This window comes from Bombus pascuorum, chromosome 11 (genome assembly GCF_905332965.1).
Source record: "Bombus pascuorum chromosome 11, iyBomPasc1.1, whole genome shotgun sequence".
Taxonomy (NCBI): domain Eukaryota; kingdom Metazoa; phylum Arthropoda; class Insecta; order Hymenoptera; family Apidae; genus Bombus; species Bombus pascuorum.
Window position 1 is genome coordinate 9,809,901 of NC_083498.1, and position 20,088 is coordinate 9,829,988.

The 20,088-nt window shown below is 40.0% G+C and overlaps 2 protein-coding genes across 5 annotated transcripts in view; one reads left to right on the forward strand and one right to left on the reverse strand.

The window, feature by feature from the left end:
- Positions 1-1,956: 1,956 nt before the first annotated feature.
- LOC132912068 (uncharacterized) lies at positions 1,957-15,611 on the forward strand. Its single transcript, XM_060969177.1, has 18 exons — positions 1,957-2,098; positions 2,180-2,403; positions 2,551-2,715; positions 2,917-3,084; positions 3,159-3,392; positions 3,615-3,794; positions 3,866-4,096; positions 4,574-4,721; positions 5,268-5,619; positions 5,679-5,810; positions 6,111-6,271; positions 8,343-8,477; positions 8,920-9,221; positions 9,736-10,948; positions 11,524-11,729; positions 12,392-12,577; positions 13,322-13,541; positions 15,359-15,611. Exons 1-18 carry the CDS (start codon positions 1,984-1,986, stop codon positions 15,496-15,498), a joined length of 4,512 nt encoding a protein of 1,503 aa, XP_060825160.1. The 5' UTR covers positions 1,957-1,983; the 3' UTR covers positions 15,499-15,611.
- Positions 15,539-20,088, reverse strand: part of LOC132911838 (serine proteinase stubble-like) — a 77,015-nt gene continuing 72,465 nt past the window's right edge. For all 4 annotated transcript variants that reach the window (XM_060968829.1, XM_060968828.1, XM_060968830.1 and 1 more), the window contains 5 exons: positions 19,558-19,831; positions 18,140-18,606; positions 17,368-17,665; positions 16,956-17,081; positions 15,539-16,690 (listed from right to left, as the gene is read on the reverse strand). In XM_060968829.1, the coding sequence (XP_060824812.1) occupies positions 16,532-16,690; positions 16,956-17,081; positions 17,368-17,665; positions 18,140-18,606; positions 19,558-19,831 (1,324 nt within the window). In that variant the 3' untranslated portion in view covers positions 15,539-16,531. The remainder of the gene's footprint in view (positions 16,691-16,955; positions 17,082-17,367; positions 17,666-18,139; positions 18,607-19,557; positions 19,832-20,088) is intronic.

Genomic DNA, 20,088 nt, shown 5'->3' on the forward strand with positions numbered 1-20,088 from the left:
GTGATTTAAATCGAGGATTGTTTGCTTTCTTTCCAGACGCAAGACTTGGTCGTAGATAAGCGTTGTGAGTTGCGACACATCGACTTCCGTTCCTAAACGACGATAATAATTACATTTTTCTCTACTTTCCATTATCAGTCGTTTAATTTTTAATATGATATGTATTGTAATAATTAATTTTACCTTCGATAAAAGTATTTAAAGTAAGAATCTATAATTATTTTCCTTGGTATGTAACACATAATAGCGTGTAGTCATCGAGTCGAAAGTGGAACAAAGTACGACACCGAACAAAAGGAATTTGAAACGCTCCTGCGATGAAGTATAAAATCACCAAGCTATGGATGATTTTTTCTTATTAACGACGTCGACGCGTAGGCTTGGAATAATGCAACCGACGCAATTAGGCTTTATCTCTGGTTTCGTTATACGGAAGTGGTACACCAACCGATATGAAACAATACAATTGTCTCTTGGCTGTGACAAACGCGCGCGCAAACGAAATGTGTAATAACATTACTCGGTATCGATACTTTGCATGCAGACCGATCCAAAGTGCTATTCGATGTTCCTTCAATTTGTTTCATACCTCTATTTCCTTCAATTTTTAGTAATTCTTGGAACTGTAATACAGTACGTATAGATACACAATGTTAGAAACATTTCAAAGATAAAAATATAAAAAGTATATTCATGAGCGAGACATTATCTCATTATTATCTCAAACAATATGATAAATAAATTATAACGCGAACAAAATTGTTTACGTGCCTGTAACGGAGACTTTCATTTTTATAATATGGATATAATCTCTTCACTTTATCGACTTTCAAGGATTATACATATCTGATTTCTCGTCTATATCTTTCATTTTGATAAATTTTTCTCAGAACATTATAATATTGAAAAGCTTAGGGTGAGTTTCGCGATGAGTTCGATAGCGCACGCAACTAGGCTAAACAATGTCTCGTTTCAATTTCACGGGGGTTCGATCGTTCGGTAGTTAGTTATTAAAGAACTGACCTTTCTTGTGATTCGCGGTGCATCGAGTTGCATTAGGCTTGCTCGGTATACGGCTCGTGATCGCGATCAGCTCAGCCTGTAATAACGAATCGGCCAAACTAATGAAGTGATACATTATTCACAGGTGTCCTCGGTTATATACCGTACGAACAATACGACGCGCTGTTATTTTAGTTCGTCAATAGAAATGATATCGGTTCTCTTGCTCCTCTGGTGTGTCAATTATGGGGATAGTTACAACAATTTTCCATCTCTAATTACCGCCAACGCTACTATGGGTACGAGTGATTTTCCTCTTAAAACAAAACGTAAAAGAAATTTTTCTTCCAAGTGATATTATCCTTTGATGGTGTTATTATCCTTAGAAAGAAATAAAATCGAGTTAAGTTCAGTGAAAAAGAATTTTTTTAAACAGCCGTCATCATCGATAAAAGCTTCTTTGATAACAATGGCGACCACCGAAATGTTATGGGGGTGGTGCAGGATTTAATCATAAATACTGTGAAAAAGGAGATGCACATAGGTGGCATAGCTGTACGTACCTTTTGTGATGCGGATGTCAATCTATGGCAAGGTAAATTCTACACCTTTAAACATGGTTAATTATCACTCGGATTACTCACTAACTCTCGTTATTTTTTAATCACTAACAAGGCTATACAATACTTTTATCTGTCGCGAGTTGCTGTATAACGTGGCGTCTGCACGAGGTCGCACGAAAGGAAGAATTGATACATCTCGCTATAACAGGTACAGAGGTATCGTTTTTTAAATATTCTAAATCAAAATTCAAATAAATTAGTATCATTTTCCAGAGATTCTAAATTAAGAGAATCTAAATAAATGAAAAGAACTTAAAAATTTAGTATCGTTCTCTCGAGATTCTGAATTAAGAAAACCTAAGAGAAAAGTTTATCGTTTCAAGATCCAGATTGTCCCCGAATTCCAGAGACGGATGGCATGAGCATGCCGGTGGTGGTACCAGGAGAAGAGCTGTCTCAGATTTTTCTCGACTTAAGGATGATGAACATTCTGTCCTGGAACGTGATCAACATCCTTCACGACGATACATTCGGTGATAAGGGCAACTAGTAGCTGCGATAATGGCACGTGAGTCGTTTTATCTAATCCGATCTGTGTTCATGGCTCGTTTCAGGCAGAGACACGATCAGCAGAGTAATGACAGCCATCTCGGACAAGTTACCGAACAAGCAAGTGAACTTGATCTCTAGATCGATTTTCACGTTGAAACACGAAACAACTAGAAGTGAAAGGAAAAGTTCGGTGAAGAAGACGTTGAATGATTTCCACGTGGAACAACTGGGACATTGCTTCTTAGTTATTGCTACTGTCGACATGATTGCCGATGTGATGGGCGTGGTGAGATCTCTGTTCTTATAAAAATCTCAAACACCGTGATAAGCGACATTTTTCGTTTCTTGTTAGAAGACCAATACATTGTCAATTCCATGTCAAACATTTGAAAATTTCCGGAGGGATTTCTTAGGTTGAGATTTTTCTTTCAAGGCGAGATCCTTGAAGATGGTTCATCCAGGTAGTCAATGGTTGTACGTGATCACCGACAGCGCGACGAAGAATATGACAAATATGACGACATTCGTTGATTTATTGGCAGAAGGAGGAAACGTAGCCTTCATGTACAACGCGACCAATTTGAGCAACTACTGTGAAGTAACGATCTATATCTTCAAATAATTAACTGCTGGGATTGCTTCATTTGTTGCAAAACGAACTTATTACACAACCTAATAATATTAAAAAACAAAAAGAAAAATAAAAGACAAAGTAATTCCCAAAGAAATATTATAAGCAATCCCTCTATAAAATTTCTTTCATATAGGACAAATAATTGTTGAAAGATTCTTGCTTCAGATCAAGCTGATACGTTACATGGAAGAATTGATTCAAGCATTGGCGAAAGCTCTCGAGTACTCCTTGACGAACGAGATTGATCTGTTTAAGAGCATGGAAGAGGAGAAGTTCGAGATGATCAGGTTAACGAAACGCGAGAGGCGAGCGGAACTCCTGAAGAACATTAGAGTCAGTAAATTGTACACGAATTTATAGCGAAACGTCCTTTAACCGAACTAAAATCGAAACTATGTTCCCGTCAGATACACCTTTCCCAAAACGCGTTTGCTTCAGAAGGTTTCTGCGGACGGTGCTTGTTATGGAGATTCTCCTCGTCCATAACTTGGGGAAATTTCTTTTCTCGCGGTAGAAACATGGCACACCTGTTGGATATAGGCACATGGTCACCTGGTTTCGGAATAAATCTAACGGACGTGATTTTTCCTCATATCGCGCACGGATTCAGGGGCACTAATTTACCAATTGCGACTTACCATGTGGGTAAACGATCTTTTAACTTATTTATCTGAATCTTTCTAACGGAAGTACTTTAGGAATTATTGGCTAAAAATGAAAAATTAGGAAGACAAAGAAGTAAAGTATTTCTTGTGTTATTGTTTAGAGAGGAAAGTTAATTTATCAAGCCTTTACTCGAATCTTTTTCATTTCAACTTCGACAAAACCATGTAATCGAGTTGAAAATTTATATATTATTTTAGAATCCACCGTGGCAGATAATTTCTGTGAGTAAAACAGGCCAAAAGCTGTACGAAGGATTGGTATTCGACGCGATCAATTACTTAGGCTCGAAATTGAATTTCTCTTATACGGCGATTACGCCGGAAGTGACTCGAAATTCGAACTCTTGGAATACTTCTCGGTACGCCAAGCTTGGCGAGGTAAGGATTTATATACACACTGTGTTCTTTGTCCCTCGTCTTCTTCGTCGGCTAATCGATTCTGTTCTTAGAAAATTAAAGAAATGACCATGTCGACTACCAGAAAAGTGCCAAAAGAGGTGATCGATTTGGTGCGAGAGAGGGAGGTTCTTTTAGGTGCTTGCGCGATCACTGTAAACGAAAATAAGAAGGACGCGATTAATTTTACCGTACCTATTTTCGTGCAGACCTATAGTTTTTTAACTTCCAGGCCTAAACAATTGTCTAGAGCTCTCTTGTTCGCCTCACCGTTCACCAAAGAGGTTTGTATAGATACAACATTTCTTTTTATAACAACAATGCTACCAGATCATTGAATAATACAGGTATCTCTTGTATAACGAGAAAGTTAGGTCTCAAAAAATCGTCTAAAAAGTATTTTTAAGTTATTACTCGAGGGCTGGTCGTTGCTTGAAACTTAAGCCAACAAATATCCTTTCGAAATAGCTTGAAAATAAAACCGAAGAAGCGAAGCAAATATAGCGTACATATAATATTATCGAACATTAGTCGCTTAATAGTTTCTCACAAGGTTTCCTGTGCTTCTCACAGTGACAGAAACGAATCGACGTAGTTACAAAAAGATCGCAGAGATATTTCGTGCCTGCGTTAAAAGCGTTCGCTAATGTTTCGGCATTCCGCTACGTAATAGCGCATAATAACAGAACTATAAAGATTGTCGTCGTTCGGTTCGGTATGTTCCGTGCTGGCATTCCCCTAACGTTCCGACTGCCTTTTAGACGTGGGCCTGTCTGGCGGTATCCATTATCGTAATGGGTCCGATCTTGTACCTGGTTCACAAGTACAGCCCGTACAGCATCAAGACCTCGGGCCTAAAGTCCTCGTTTCAATGTGTGTGGTACGTGTACGGGGCACTTCTTCAACAAGGTACGACTTTATTGTCCCGTAAACCGCCTCTATTTCTCGCACGTTCACGCGGTGCAAGCTTTTGGCGATTTTATTACCAATCAACAGGTCAAATGTTCTGCATTTATCGCATACAAACTTTATTTGTTGGCATATAACTTTTCTATGGTGGCTCGCAAAATTTGGAACCAATTTGAAAGCGTATAAAAATTACAATATACTTACCGGAAACGTATATTTAGTACAAAATTACAGAATATTTCAGAACCTATTGTTTTGTATCGATAGAAGCAAAAATCAGCAAAATTTCTCATACCGCATAATCTTATAACTACAGAAATTTGTTAACGAGGGTTAATAAGCAATGGTAACAATACTCATTGCCAGAATATCGGCTCGTAAATTTCATGCGTTTAAATTCTTTCCATTTCCATACAGTAGCCAAACACCTTCCTCCATCCTCTCTTTATTTACTAATTGAAATTCAACGATCAAAAAGTACCTACTATAAAAAGAAAAAAAAAGAAGAAATCTCACGCCATGGAAATAAAATTCAAAAAATTCCAGGAGGAATGTATCTGCCGCATTGTGACAGCGCTCGCATACTGATCGGTGTCTGGTGGTTGATCGTGATGGTCGTGGTAGCTACTTACTCCGGAAGTCTGGTCGCCTTTCTCACTTTTCCACGAATGGACGCCTCTATCCTAACCGTAGACGATCTGCTCGCGCGTAAGGACGGGATCACCTGGAGTTTTCCAAACGGTAGCTTTCTCGAAATGTACCTACAGGAGACCGACGAGCCTAAATATCATACTTTATTGTCGCGCGCGGAAAGTCACAACGACACGGAGGAAGAGAAACTGGTGGAACGTGTGAAGGATGGGAAACACGCTCTGATCGACTGGAGGAGTTCCCTCAGGTATCGTTCGTGTCAAATCCATAGGAAATTTCGTGAAAATTAATGGGACCGTGAAATAGGTTCTTGATGAGGAAGGATCTGTTGTTGACCGGAGTCTGCCATTTCTCGTTGAGTATGGACGAGTTTCTCGATGAACCTATCGCCATGATCATTCCACACGACAGTCCTTATTTGCCTGTCATTAACGCGGAGTAAGTTGCGCGTTAACTTTTGAACGATAAAAGTCGGTAATTAGTTGGAGTAGTGGTTTGGAATGTAAGATACAACGGGATATGTTAGAACGAAAGAAGCTAGAGAATAAAGTCTGGATATTATTAAGTCTTGATATTAATTAAATTTCGGCACGATTGCGATATATTTTTATAAGTTTCTTTATAAGTTGTATCGTTTCTATTAGGGAAAGTTTGTTCTATCGTGTCCCATTGTACTCGTAGTTTCATTTATTCCACGAATTAAAATTGTTTGGATGAAACGGAGTCTTCGCAACGTAGATTGCATCGAATGCTGGAGTCTGGGATGATGAATAAATGGATCACGGAAAGGATGCCGATTAAAGACAAGTGCTGGGAAGTGCCAGGAAGCAATCAGGCGGTAAACAAACGGAAAGTGAACGTCACCGATATGCAAGGAATATTTTTCGTATTGTTCATGGGTATTGTCTTTCAAATCCATCGTCGCAGATTTCATCAGCATCCTGATTAAAAGATTTCTTCGTTATTTTAGGTATCATACTGGCTTTCTTCTTTCTCTTTTGCGAGTGTTACTGTCATCGACGCAAGATATCTAAGGAACGAAAATTAATTCGTCCCTTCGTCTCTTAAATCTCGAAACATTAATAATTAAGATACAACGAAAATAAAATAGGAAGAAAATCATTTTCCACTATTCGTCACTCCTTTGTCCTTTATCCACCAGTGTCCCAATATGGGCGATACGCGATTTCTCTCCGGAAAAACGAATCAAACCGACGTAATGCGCCGAAACGTACGTCTAATCACCTTTTTTCTACTTTTTTGTTCCATAATTACCGACTGAACAAAAAAAGCCTGCTTGGTACTAGTCGACGTAACCGGAAGGTCTAAAAATCCTTGCTCAATCCAAGCTCGCGATTTTTTCGAATTTCTTTTCCTTGGTTACATCGATCCAGAAGAATCACGAACGTTGAGCAGAGCCATAAAATTGAGAAACCAGTAGTTGTTAGTCCATTTCTACCGACAATTCGCATGGTCAAGCGGGCGCGAAATGATTCTCGCCAATGAAATAGCGACCAATGGCCCGCGGATGTTCGCAAGCCATTACAATTACCATCACGAACGTCTAATTTGCGGGTAATGGACGGCACCGGATATTGCGTGGATATCCACGCAACGTTCGAAGTCGAAAACGTTCGATTCGTTCCATCACTGGCGCTCGGAACATGCTTTTTCATCGTTAGTTGCACGAGAATCGTGGCAACGTTTCGTGGATGCTATCTATGGAGTTAATCTGAAGAAAATGTACGCGGTAACGGCAATTATTCTGTACCGTATAAGCAATAAAGATTCATTTAGAACAGTAACGCAGAGATTACTTATTTATTCACTGGTAAGATGCTGGTAAAATCTACCAGATATTATGCAACACGAAGATATTAGACTTTATTGCAAAATCGAGATTCACTATCTACAGTTAAGAAGATTGACACGGATGCTCTCTGCACAGGTATTTCGAGGATTCGTTCATTGTTTCGTTAAGACTTCGCGCCTAACAAGGTTTATTGCATTGTGAACAGTAACGACCGCAACATTGAGCAAGACTTATGACGCGTATGATTCAGTTGCTCCCTGTTACGTTACGCTGGAAGTTGCCACAACTAGTTACTTTATTAAGATCACACTCGAAGAAGAATGGAAGTTGCAAGTGTGCGAACACGAGAGCGAAGAAAGGTCGGCTTCTGCTTGTTTATCTTCGAATAATTTGCTTGTTTTCGAATTCATAGAAATCTATGCAATTATTCTTTTACCCCTTAACTGTTACTACGGGGTCTTAGAATACTCCATACATAAACATTATTGTAATTTCGTTCCAGAATAGTCGTCGCATCAACGCGAGCTAAAGTAATCGATGTTACAAGTTGTCACCTAAATTTCCAAACCCTTTAGATTCCATCGTTCGCGTAGTCATCACAAAATGTTAAAAAAATCCTAATAAAATAACTAGATTTTTGAAGTAACGAATTTGCCAATTAAAAATATGATTGTTCTTTTATTAATTAATTTTCTTGAATTCTTCAAAACTAAATTCCACCGTTTATTCAGTCGCCATTAAATTTCCACAAGCTCGCGAATCCCCGGGATCCGAAGAACCCATAACAAGATTTGGAGGAACGAATCCGCCGCGATTCTCTGAATAATTCTGAATAATTCTCCTCCTCCTGTTCCTCATTCTCCTCCTACTACCAACTTGGCATCCTCTGGGGAAGCTGGAACCCCGGCACACGGTTTCGCGAAGGGGAAAGGAGAAAGACGAGCGCGCGATATGACGGCGTACATAGACACGGGTTTATCTACCTGACGACCTTGCCGTTTAAAAAATCGCAGAGTGGCCGGCAGAGGCTCGAGCGGGCGGCGTGCACCATCCGCGAGCCAGTTCCGACGTAGAGAGCGGACGACTAAGACTAATCCTAACAGAGCTGCCTGTCGACCCACGTTTCCGCGCCACCGTGTTGCGCTTCCTTTCGTAAATCGAGAGAGAATCCGCGAGGAGACGGGTTGTCCATGCTCCTCGCCAGTCGACCTGTGCTCCTCGTCCGCCAGTTATCCAGCAACCAGTCGCGATTAATATGGGCGCCTGGATGTCCTGGCTGATCCTGCTGCAGCGTACGTATTTTTATTCTGTTTTGTTTTATTATTTCGATTTAATGTTCGTCTATTGGTTGACAGTTCGGAGTATTAAACTTTTACGATTTCCGCGTAATATATACGCGATTTACGTTAGGATTAAATTAATCTTCCTTACGATTCCATGAAAATATTCTTCAACGGTGTCGTTCATGCTCGGTGAATTGTCTTTAACTTAGGATTTAATCGAGTCTTGTTAAGATCTTATAATTTTTCTGTGGTAAATATTCCAACAGTGTCGTTCATGCTCGAGGAATAGTCCTTAACTTAGGATTTAACCAAGCCCCCTTGAGATTCTATAATTTTTCAGTGAAAACGTTCCAACATCGTCAATTGGTATTTGAAAAATTGTCCGTATCTTAGGATTTAATTAATCTTCCTTAAGATGGTGCGATTATTCAATGAAAATATTCTCCAACAGTGTCGTCCGTGTTTGTCCACGGCTACGACAACGTGGGATTCGACGGCTGGTATCAACCGGTTCCGCATCGGCCGGTCGACATCATCACGGACGTTATTAACGACCTAGGCGTGCGGATTCTGCAACAGTACACGGCCCACGGGAACGTTGCATTCTCGCCGACGGGGGTTGGCTTCATCCTGGCCGCACTTTATGAGGGCTCGGCTGGCAGAGGAAGACAGCAGATCGCGGATGCTCTTGGTCTACCGCGAGATCGAGACATCACCAGGATCGGTTTTCGCGATATCCATCGTAGATTGAGGGTAAGAATTATCCTACTCATTTCTCACTATCGTTAACCCTTTCAGAAGTATCTTCGATATTTTAATATTTTAATAATTTGACGATATGGAATTGATTGACAATGCACCGAAGTATAAAACAGCTCCCTTATAAAGAATGCAGGCGATGACTTTTTGTGAAACTGCGTCCTTTCGTGCTCTTCGTATTTCATTGCCCTGTCCTGAGTATATTGAGCAGCGGTGTATGTATAAATTATCATGCCAGATATTTCTTTTACATTCTTCGTAAGTTTGGAAAAATCCGAGCATCAAAGGGTTAAATTCTTCACTGTTGCATAATACGTTCGATGAGTGCGATTAGACACAGTAAAGGAACACGGAAAATTTGCTGCGTCGGTTCATTTGAGGCTTGAACGCGTAATTTCTCTTCTTTAACTAGCAGTTTCTCTTCTGGTCGATCGCCCTTTTCGAACAAGTTTCGTAACGAATCAAACATCCGTGACGGGTCCATAGTAATTATTTCTGTATTTCAAAGACGTATTTGAACGCCGATGGATTCCTCGGGGGTCTAACGCTCAATCACGAGAACACGAAACTGAGGCCAGAGTACGAAGACATCCTTAGGTTCTACGGATTCGATCTGTCTATCCCTGAGGAGGAAACCAACGAAACCGAAACTACTACTGTACCAGAAACAACTAGTGCGATGACTGAACAATCGACGACCGAAGCAAGAACGTTGGTTCCTGACGAAACTACCACGCAGAGTACGACAGTAAGAACTATGCAGAGTTCTGAGATCACTAGCGATATACCAATGTCCACTACTCCCATGGTTGAACTTATTGGAATGACCTTAAGCACCGTAGACGAGCGAGATAGATTGACACAAACTATTTCTGATAGCTCTGTTTTAACGGGTGCTACGGTAGCTACTACCCTGCCTAGTTTAGTTACAACTTTATCTACCGAGGCAATGACTACATCTACGAGCACATTGCCTAGTTCAATTACAACTTCATCTGAAACTTCTACCACTGTTATTTCTACTACTACTACTACTGCAGCTACTACAACAACTTCTGAAATACCGCAGACAACCGTTACAAATTCTGCTCAACCTATAACGACGGTCGCTTCCACATCAAGTATTCAATCGCCAAATGCTGATGGAACATCAAGTACGCCATCGACTTTGACGAGTACCGTTGCGATTATATCTACTCCAAGTTCAACTTCAGCGGCGCCAGTAACATTTTCAACATCGATGGAAACAAATTTAGAATCGACGAGTACATCTGCTATTGGTCAGACGACCGTTTCTACTGATCAGACAACCGAATCTGTGATGACGACGGAACCCATCATGGAGTCAACGACCGCGTTAACAGGCTCTACGCCAAGTTCTACGTCAACAACTACCGGAACTACTACTGTCATCGCGTTATCCGCAGAAACTTCAGAAACGTCAGCAGCCAATGTCACAGAAGCTTCAACGAGTTCGACGATCCCAACTCAGGCGAACGAGGCGTCGTCCACGAATGGACCACCTGCTGATGAGAATACCGTTTCAACGGGCTCGAACAATCAGTCTATCCCGAACGAGATGGGATCTACCGATTTGCCAGTCACGACCACAAGTGAAACCGGGTCGACTGGACAGCTGACCACTGTATCCTCGAGCACGATGATGAATCGAAGGAAACGCAGCGACAGGAGCCCCAGGGGATTCTTCTCTAGCTATCCAGGTAGAGTGTTTTATTTTCGTTTTGTTCTCCTTTTTCTGTTATTCGTTCTTTCGTTCCTCTATACGTTGATTAACAGGATGGATGAGATGAGTGTGGAGAATTTTGTAGAAAATGATTAAGACGAATGGCGAAGGATCTTAGTTAGAGCGCTGATGAATCTGGGTTGGTTTATTGTATTAGGATCCGTGAAAAATAAGAGGGAGATAGAGATTAGAAATTGGGATAAATTAGTTGCCTGACACGCTATACAGTTTGTCGATTTTTCGGGTTCTTTTACGCGTTCGTGTCTCTCTATCCTTAAAGAGTAACACTATAGATTATTTATATTAGCGTAGCTGCAAAAAGTATCGACGCACACTGCTATTTTCCAACGAAGCACTTTTTCGTATCGAGTTCTACATTTCATTTACACAGTATCAAGTTTCTATAGTCCTCTGTGTTTTTTTACACGTAGAACGATCTTTTTGACGTGTTGATTAGATTATTTAATTTTCATCTATTAATTTCGTAACTTGTGAAAATAATTTTTTAATAGAATCTTTCTACTATCTATGGTTTTATTTTTTGCATTTCAGACGAAGGAATTTGGATGCAGGACCTAGGAATCTGGAAGCCTTATTCCACGACCTTGAACGAGGCATCCGTCAGAGACTCGACGGAGATATCGTTCCTAGTAAACGGCTGCGATGTCTCCTCCGTTACGGCTTCCAGATACTTCGCAGTTCTACCTTTTGCCTATTTTCCATCGCTGCACGCAGTTGCCCTTGAGTTTCCGCTTGATGTAAGAACCATATTTCTCTTCCACGAAAAGCTCTCAAACATATATTTGTTTTAATAATTACTATTATAATTATTCATCTAAATGTATGTCGTACGGTCGTACCGCCCGCATGCAGAAAACTATAAACTGATAGGATCTATAATTACTGCGGCGACACACGAACAATTATGTTGTCCTCCATTTTAAAATCTACAATACGAAGAGTACATATTGATCAACAGATAAATGATTACACATAATATCGACGTGTGACAATTTTTTAAAGATTTGCTTCGCAGTTACTGCAGCATATCGTCGCCTTAACGAATAATGGAACGATTAGTAATGCTACTTGAAATAAATAATAAAGATTTACTAACTAAAAATATTAAAATTGAAAAATTACAAGCTGTACGTTGTAGACTTCTATAACTTTGCAATTTTATATTATACAGAATAATGAAACGAGTGGCAGCTTGTAAAATTCATTCGTGAAATTTAATTTACTTTAACATTAAATTTATGATGGCCGTAGGAGAGAATTTATTAGTACCGATAGCTAGTAACTCGCGATTTGCCAAGTTTCACCGTTAACGGTAGTTTAATTGAACAAGAGGATCCTGCACGTAAAGAGTCATCGAATGACTTCTGTACGAAATCACGTTTCTAACTTGCCATTCCAGGACCCAAGGTACAATATCCTGCTCATGATGGCGACAGACAGAAGGGACACGTATCGTTTGGCGAGAGATCTTGGCGGGAAATCGTTGAGACTATTGCGGAAGCAGTTACAAGCTACTTGGGTCAGGGCCACCATTCCGTCCTTCATGTTGCGCGGTTTTGTCACATTAACGTCTTTCCTGCAAAGGGTACGAAGCATAATTTCGTTACAAAGAAATTTAAACAGTTATTCAATTTATTTTTCCTCCCGAAATAGGTCGAATTATCGAAGAATGAATTTTAATAGATGAAAAGGGAACGGTTCTGAAAACCTGGCCGAACCGTGCTTTCCGGTGTTCGCCGCTCGATATTTTGCCATTAGTCGCGGCCATTAAGCGCCTAATTACTTAATCGCGTTAGTCTAGAGATCTTGAGCGCACTTTCCGTTTCTCGTCACGGCTGTATTCCGCGAAGCAGAGCGATCGGCACAACGCGTAGCCTTCTTGACGACACGTAATTCACGACAATTCGAAGCGCACAGCGAAAAATGAGAATTGTTTAATAGACGTAATTCTAGGCCCGGCACCATTCTACTCGCGAGTTTTACGGCCGATTCCACTGTTATTTCAGCATTCTCACAGGTTTTAGTGCCTTTGAATAGACGATGTTCAGCTTGAGATAATTTGACTCTTGAAGTTAAAGTCTTTTGTTCTATCGAGCCACTTCACGCGGTCGAATAAGATTATTTAAAATCATAGTTAACTTTGCCTGACAATGTACTATTTTTACCAGCGTTTGATCATTTCTCCATGTTTTTCATTATTTCCTTTCGTTCGATTATATTCTTTGAACCGCATTATTTAACGACTCTAATTATCGTCTTGATAACTTTTCCCGTTATTTCATTATATATTTTTAATATTTCGTTATAAAAAAATTAATCTCATTTTCAGTTGGGAATTTTGGACGTGTTCGAGCCTAGAACCGCCGATCTCTCACCAATGACACCAGATCTTGGTGTGTACGCCAGAGACGTGCAACAGAGTATCGGGGTGAACATCAGAAACTATATGAAACCTGACAGAACCCACTCTCGTGAGTCGACTTATCGTCCTACCGATCCTCCATTGATCGTTCCACTACGTCGGGACTATTATCGATACTATCATCCAGGTTTCTGTTCTCTGCTTTCTTCGTTCTACTGCACTCTTCCTCTACTTTCCTTATAACTTCAAACTCCAAGAGAATTAATTAATTAATGCTGGCGTTAAATATTTTAGAAGACCTAGCATTCTTCCTTCGCAAGAATTTTTCCAATATTTCTGTCCAGTATCTTCCTCTCGCGAGGTCTAGAATTTTTACAAATTTTTTCATAGAATTATTGGACTCTCTTGTTAGAGGATGTCGGAGAGTCTCGAATTTCTCGTGTATGGGAAACAGAAGAGGATATCTCGGATTATCGTAGGAGGAAGCGATCAGCGATTAGCAAGGTTCGATCAGGTAATCGCTGTGACGCAATATCCACAGGTGAAATTGCGATTCTACGGTGCATGTCGTTCGCAAACAACAAGATATCGATGGACGCGCGGCGGACAAGTGTCTGACGATGTCTTGCCGTTACTACTGGCGCGTGTCTGATCAGTTTCCCTTTCCTTTTTATTTTCTTCTTCGTATTAGATTGCTACATAAATTCCGTCAGCCAGAGTGTATCTCTTACGAATTCGATTTACGATATCCATCTATGTGACTGTTGTGTTACGTCTCTTTCGTAAAAATTTTCGAATTCATAATTAAACAAAGACGTTTTAAAGAAATCATTAATAAAAAGAATTTTTAACCGGCGAAAACAAATTTAGCTGCTATAAAATTAACTTCAAAATTGATTTTATCATAGCTTTAGGATTTTACAGATATAGATTTCAGATTTAGAGTTTATTTTAGAATTTTGTTATATTTTTCTTAATATTAAGAATATGTGTTTGTGGTAGACGGAATTTTAGAGACACGCGGTGAAATAGAAATCTTGGCGAAGATCGGGGCATCGCTAACCGCGCCGAATTCGATTGATTCGTCAAGGGACTATCTCGTTGTTGGTAGATTGCCGGATCTGTAACTCGATACACTCTCTCGTCGAGGTTGTTGACTGGCAACCATCTCGTCGTATCAGCAAACTGCATCGTGAGAATCGAACAAATATCGCTGTTTATTTTCTTTGAAAGAAAGAAAACAGATCCATATAATAGTTAATTTCTCTTTTTTTACCGCGAAGTCATTAGATGTTTGATTACGCAAAGATTCTGAGAGATTCGCCTTTCCTTCGATCGTCTGTCGAATGTCGAATCGTCGCTAATTCGTTGTTTGTTCGTCCAAGAGCAGTCGTTTCCGGTTTATTGTAATCGACGCCGGCCACGATCAAGAATATTCTCAGTATTGTTATAATGTCGGCTGGATTTAATCACTGATATCCTGTGTGCCTGACTCACCGAGGGAAATAAATAAAAAGACCTTGCGTTCGTTCTCCGTTATGCCTACTAGGAATTCCTGAATCGTTAGGAGGAATGCAGCTCGTAAATATTTTCATTAATCTGTCAGCTGCTTGTTTCCAATTTTCATCCTCTCTCTCAATTTTTCAGACTCCTTGTTACTCGTTTCATTTACTTAAAACTTCTTCATCATTTGCACTGTACTAGCTTATAACTGAGATGATTTCTGGAAAAAGGGTCTATAGGTCTATGATAAAAGAAGATCACTTGGAAATAACATAAGTAGTTATGGTTTGTTGGTTTTTTTAATTTAGTTACTAAGTTTGGTAGCTAAGAGGAAGTACTTTAACACGATATACTTGAAGAAGAGTCTTATGGAACCCTTGGTCTTATCTTGTGGATCCATTTTTTGGAAAGCTTCTCAATTAAACAATTTTATCGAGTTTTAATAAGTAAGTAAGTTTTAGAGTTACGAATAAGATATTTAAAAGAAATTTTTCTTTGTAGGAAATGGATTATTCGAGAGGGCAGGGCCAGTGCCATTTACAGTTGTCCATCCGTTCCTCTACTTCATCGTCGACGCAGAGACTTCGGTAGCTTTGATCGCTGGTCGGGTTAACGATCCGCTCAATTCGCGAATTTTGTAACTCTTAATCTACTTGGGAACAAAGATGGACAAGTTCCGGGTAGTAATAAACACATATGTTTATTTGACATACTTATAAATATCGTTATATATCTATAAACAATTACACACATATATATATATATTTATATTTATTAGATCTTTCCTAGTTCGCACACACCTACCTTTAAGTACACGATGTCTGTACAAAAATATCCGTACGTTGTAAATAAAGAAGGGAAAAAGAGAGAGAAAAAAAGTGACGAAGGGAGGGGGAGAGAGAAAGAGAGATAGAGAGACAGAGAAGATTAATTTAGCCTTTCGATTAATAGGCGATTACTAAGGGCGATGGGCAAGAACTTAGCATTTTACAGAATTCGCTATACAACTTGAGTAAGATAGATGCATAATCATAGGGCTTGCAGTTGAAACCGCATCTTTTAATTATTTACGTCCTTTCTTTAACGTGGCGTTTCAACGTCAAGCCGTTAGCTATTTCTCCGCTTAGACTTCCTTTCTTTTTATATATTCATGTACAGGCTAGCAAAAAACTGACAGACGAACATGCGGTTCGTTCGCGGCTGAGAAATATATTATTATCTTACTTATATTTATATGTATATTTATATATATAAATACAGTCCTACACGCGCGATTTTCTTTTTATCGTTCCATAACGATCTCCACAGTCTCGCGCGGTCTGTGTTTGATTGGCTTCGCTTTCCGAGTAGCAGTCTTTAAGATGGAAGTTTCTCAAACTTCTATCCAATGTATAGATACATATATATCTTATATCTCTCGTTTCTTTTCTACCATTCCTTTTTTCTCTCCTGCTTTTTTCGTCTTCGAAGAAGAACGAGAACCATTCTTGCTCGAGTCCCGTTTTCTTCGACAAGTCTTACGTATTTGGCAGTGATTCGTGCAATCTCTTGGTTACCCCTCGGTTAAGAAATCGAAGAAACGTGCAGAGTTACGCTTGGAACTCCTATTCGGACAGTCGGTACGTCGCAAGCTGTCGACAAGATCCTGTGGCAAATGGTTATTTGGAAACCGGGTCAAGTGACGTTCTTCAGGATCCATGGTACGAACTTGGAGATCCTGGTACACACGCCTGGCAGATTGGCCTCTGCGCAACCAATTCCCCAGGATATGATGCCAGCGAGGAAGTATCGACCGTCTTTCCCTCTTACTTGGAGAGGACCACCCGAATCACCCTGAAAATTACACGTAAGAGCTGTAAGCCTTTCTGAGTCTTGGAAACAGGATAAAAATTTGTTTGCTTTCAGAACAATATCAATTTTAATACGAATTTAATATTTGAAAGAATATTCATACATTCCCGTTCTGGTGGGACAACTGGAATCTTGGATATTATTTCTGGATAATAAAAAATATATATACAGAAAAATAGTAAACTAAATGATAGAATATATATATGAAATACAAAATATAAAATGAATAGCGAATTTAAAAGGGTACCTGACAAGAATCTTGGCCTCCACTCTCGTATCCAGCGCACAGGAAAATATCTGGTATGAACTCGTGTCTCCCAGCCCTCAGGAACATTGACTTACACCTATCGTTACTCACTATGGGCACGGAAACCTGCAATAGATACGCAACCCTCCTTTAAATTAACAATTTCGTATTCCTCTTAATGTATCTAATATACAAATTATTCAAAGCAAGTACTAAAAAATAAAAATATGATGAATATTCGAAAACTACAGCAGGATTAAGTTTCGTATCGTTAATTATATTAATAAAAAAGTATAAATTTATCTACAAATCCGCAAACTCATTACAAATCTCCTGTTAAAACGTGGTATACTGCCAATGGAACCTCTAAAATTGTTGTAGCTTACACTTGACAATCTTCATACAATTTTACCTCTTGTAACACAGAAGGCAGTGTACCACCTTCGCTCAGTCTTCCCCAACCGGTGACAGTCGCATTTTCACCGATCAAAAGATCGTCGGTGGCTGGCAAGCAAATCGGCGAAATATGCGGTGCGAACGTCAATGAACTTTCCAACCTAACCAATGCCAGATCGTATTCGTAAGTGAAGAAGTTGTACTTCGGGTGCACCACCTTCTTCGCAACTCCACGCTCAACGTAAGGCAATCGTTCTTGCACAGACGAAAAATCGTATTCGCCCACTCTAATCCGGATCTGCGAGGTCAGCAAGCTATAACAGAATCGATAAGAAATATTTGTTTCGTTTTTCCTTTTAGTGGCTATTGCAAGAAACTGGTAAGCTGTTCGACTCTGTATTCGGGTTAATCGATGTTCATCTTCTATACGAGAAGCGGCAACATTTGCATTCACTAACGTACGAGCAGCGTAATCGTAACAGAAAGCAATTATGTACTTTGATCGCGCTGTTCCTCACGACCAACGATCTTGGATTTTCTTTTTCGGTATCTTCGTTCTACCATTTTTTGACAAATTTTGAAATTAGTGTTCTGAATTATTCAATTCTCGCTTCTGAGAAATACTATCGCGTTATTAAAATGGTGAATATTCAATTATTGACGCAAAAGTGTAACGCTCTTCGTACGATTGCTTTCGAAAAAGCCAAAAACCTGACATCTCGATCGTCGTGTGAAAAGTTCCAAGAAGCTCGTAATTCCTTAATAATAGGACGAGGATTATTACTCACTCGTCTACACAGTGTCCCGCAGTCGCGATCCAGTTCTCGTTCAGCACCGCTCCTCCGCATCGATGAGTACTGGAGAAGCCAAAGAACGAAGTACGCCTAACAGATACTTGCCAAGGCCATCGACCGAACGGTGCGTCCTTGCCTCCAACGATCCTAGTCTCCGGTCTTGGAAACAGGGGCGGTACTCCGCACTGCATACCCTTGCTTTCAGTCGCGGCAGACACGGTTAACACCGATCCAGTTTTCGCGACTGCCTCGGTCGTAGACACTGTCGTGTCAGGTTTTGGAGTGGTCGTGGTGGTCGTGGTGGTCGTGGTCGTGGTTGTACTGGTAGTGGTTGTAGTGGTACTAGTGGTAGTTGTCGTAGAAGTGGTGGTCTTCTTTGTGGGTCTAGGCCTAGCAGAAGTCTCAAAGTGAGACGTGGTGATGTAGTGTGCTGCGCCAAGCGGTTTATGAAACTCCGTGTTCTATACAAAAAGAAATATACAATATTAGTCGCATTGGGTATCCGAGTATTTTAAGCACGGTGTTGGAATTTCTTAATGTTCTACATGTGAGAGAGAATCAATGATTATAAAGAAACAGTATATATATGTTGTTTAGTGATATACGAATTTTATAAAGACATAATATCTTTCAATTTTGTCAATAAATTTTTCACACAAGCCAATATGAGTTTTCTAAGAGTTCTTCGTTCGTTTTGTATCATGCTGTTCGATGGACTGTGTAATCGAACAGAAGGCCGATTCGCCGTTCCTTTGTTGCGATTAACAGTAATCTTTGACAAAAAGTCGCGCTATGTTTTCTTTCTTTTAGTGAAACGGTGTTTTTCCTATGACGAATACCGATAGAATCTAATTGTACCGCGGGGTACAGAGAGTATATTCTCGATCGAGGATACAACACGATAAAGCTATTGCTTAGAGGAGAACTAATCTCTAGATAAGACACGGAAGCATTATATCTTTCGTACGGGGAAGAAGTGTTCGTGATCATGAGCAGCGTGGCAGCGGCGAGGAACCGAGGATCCTCGAGTTATTTAAGAATTCCACGATCTTATGAACACATCAAATTATGAATACATTACGAATTATGAATATTATGAATTGTAAATTAATTATGTATTACACCGATACGATCTAACATGTGTATACGATAGCGCTTTGTTAATTGGCCACGAGTCGATTCCTTATTTAAATAGTTGCCAACACTAGACAAAATTATTAAAAGATTTCCACTATGGAATATTCTATTGCAGCAATTAAGTGAAAACAGGTGAAAAAGTAATTATAGGATCGATAGAATGACGTGTCATTCCTGTGATATTTTGATAAAGATTATCCGTAACTGCAACTTGCAAATATCTTTAAATTAAACAGATTAGGAGTTCGACATGATGAACAAGTGACTGGACGTACTTCATGCGGTTCGGTCGGTTTGAAACTCGGCCGCGGTGGAAATGCTTCGGGCCCGTTCTGAAGAAGGCTAGGATTGTCAGTCCAGTGCGGTTTCAAGGACGGTCTCGGCGGCGTCCAACTGTTTTCCGACCAGAAATGCGAACTGCTGGTCAAAGGTTTAGTAGTCTCGGGTGAGCCCATCGGCTTTGTGGACGACAACGGTCTTTGCTTCGTGACGAACACGGGCTCTGTGGTCACATGCCAGTGAGAGGTCTGTGGCAAGGATCCGGCTGCGCTAGAATGAAAGAAAAGCTTGAAGCTGGCGCTCGAACACCGTCGTTTCGCTCGATTGTTCTAATTACTTATGGAGTAAGTTGATACATTTGAAATTAGACTTTGATTGAGGGGCTCAAAGGGAGAAAGTTGGCACACAGGACAACATTTTTTATTCGAGCAAGCTGTGGCTAAGATCATACTTCTAATAGGAAAATCTATGCTTCGGGACTTTGAAATATTATCATGCCATATTCACAGGGCATCTGATGATAAAAT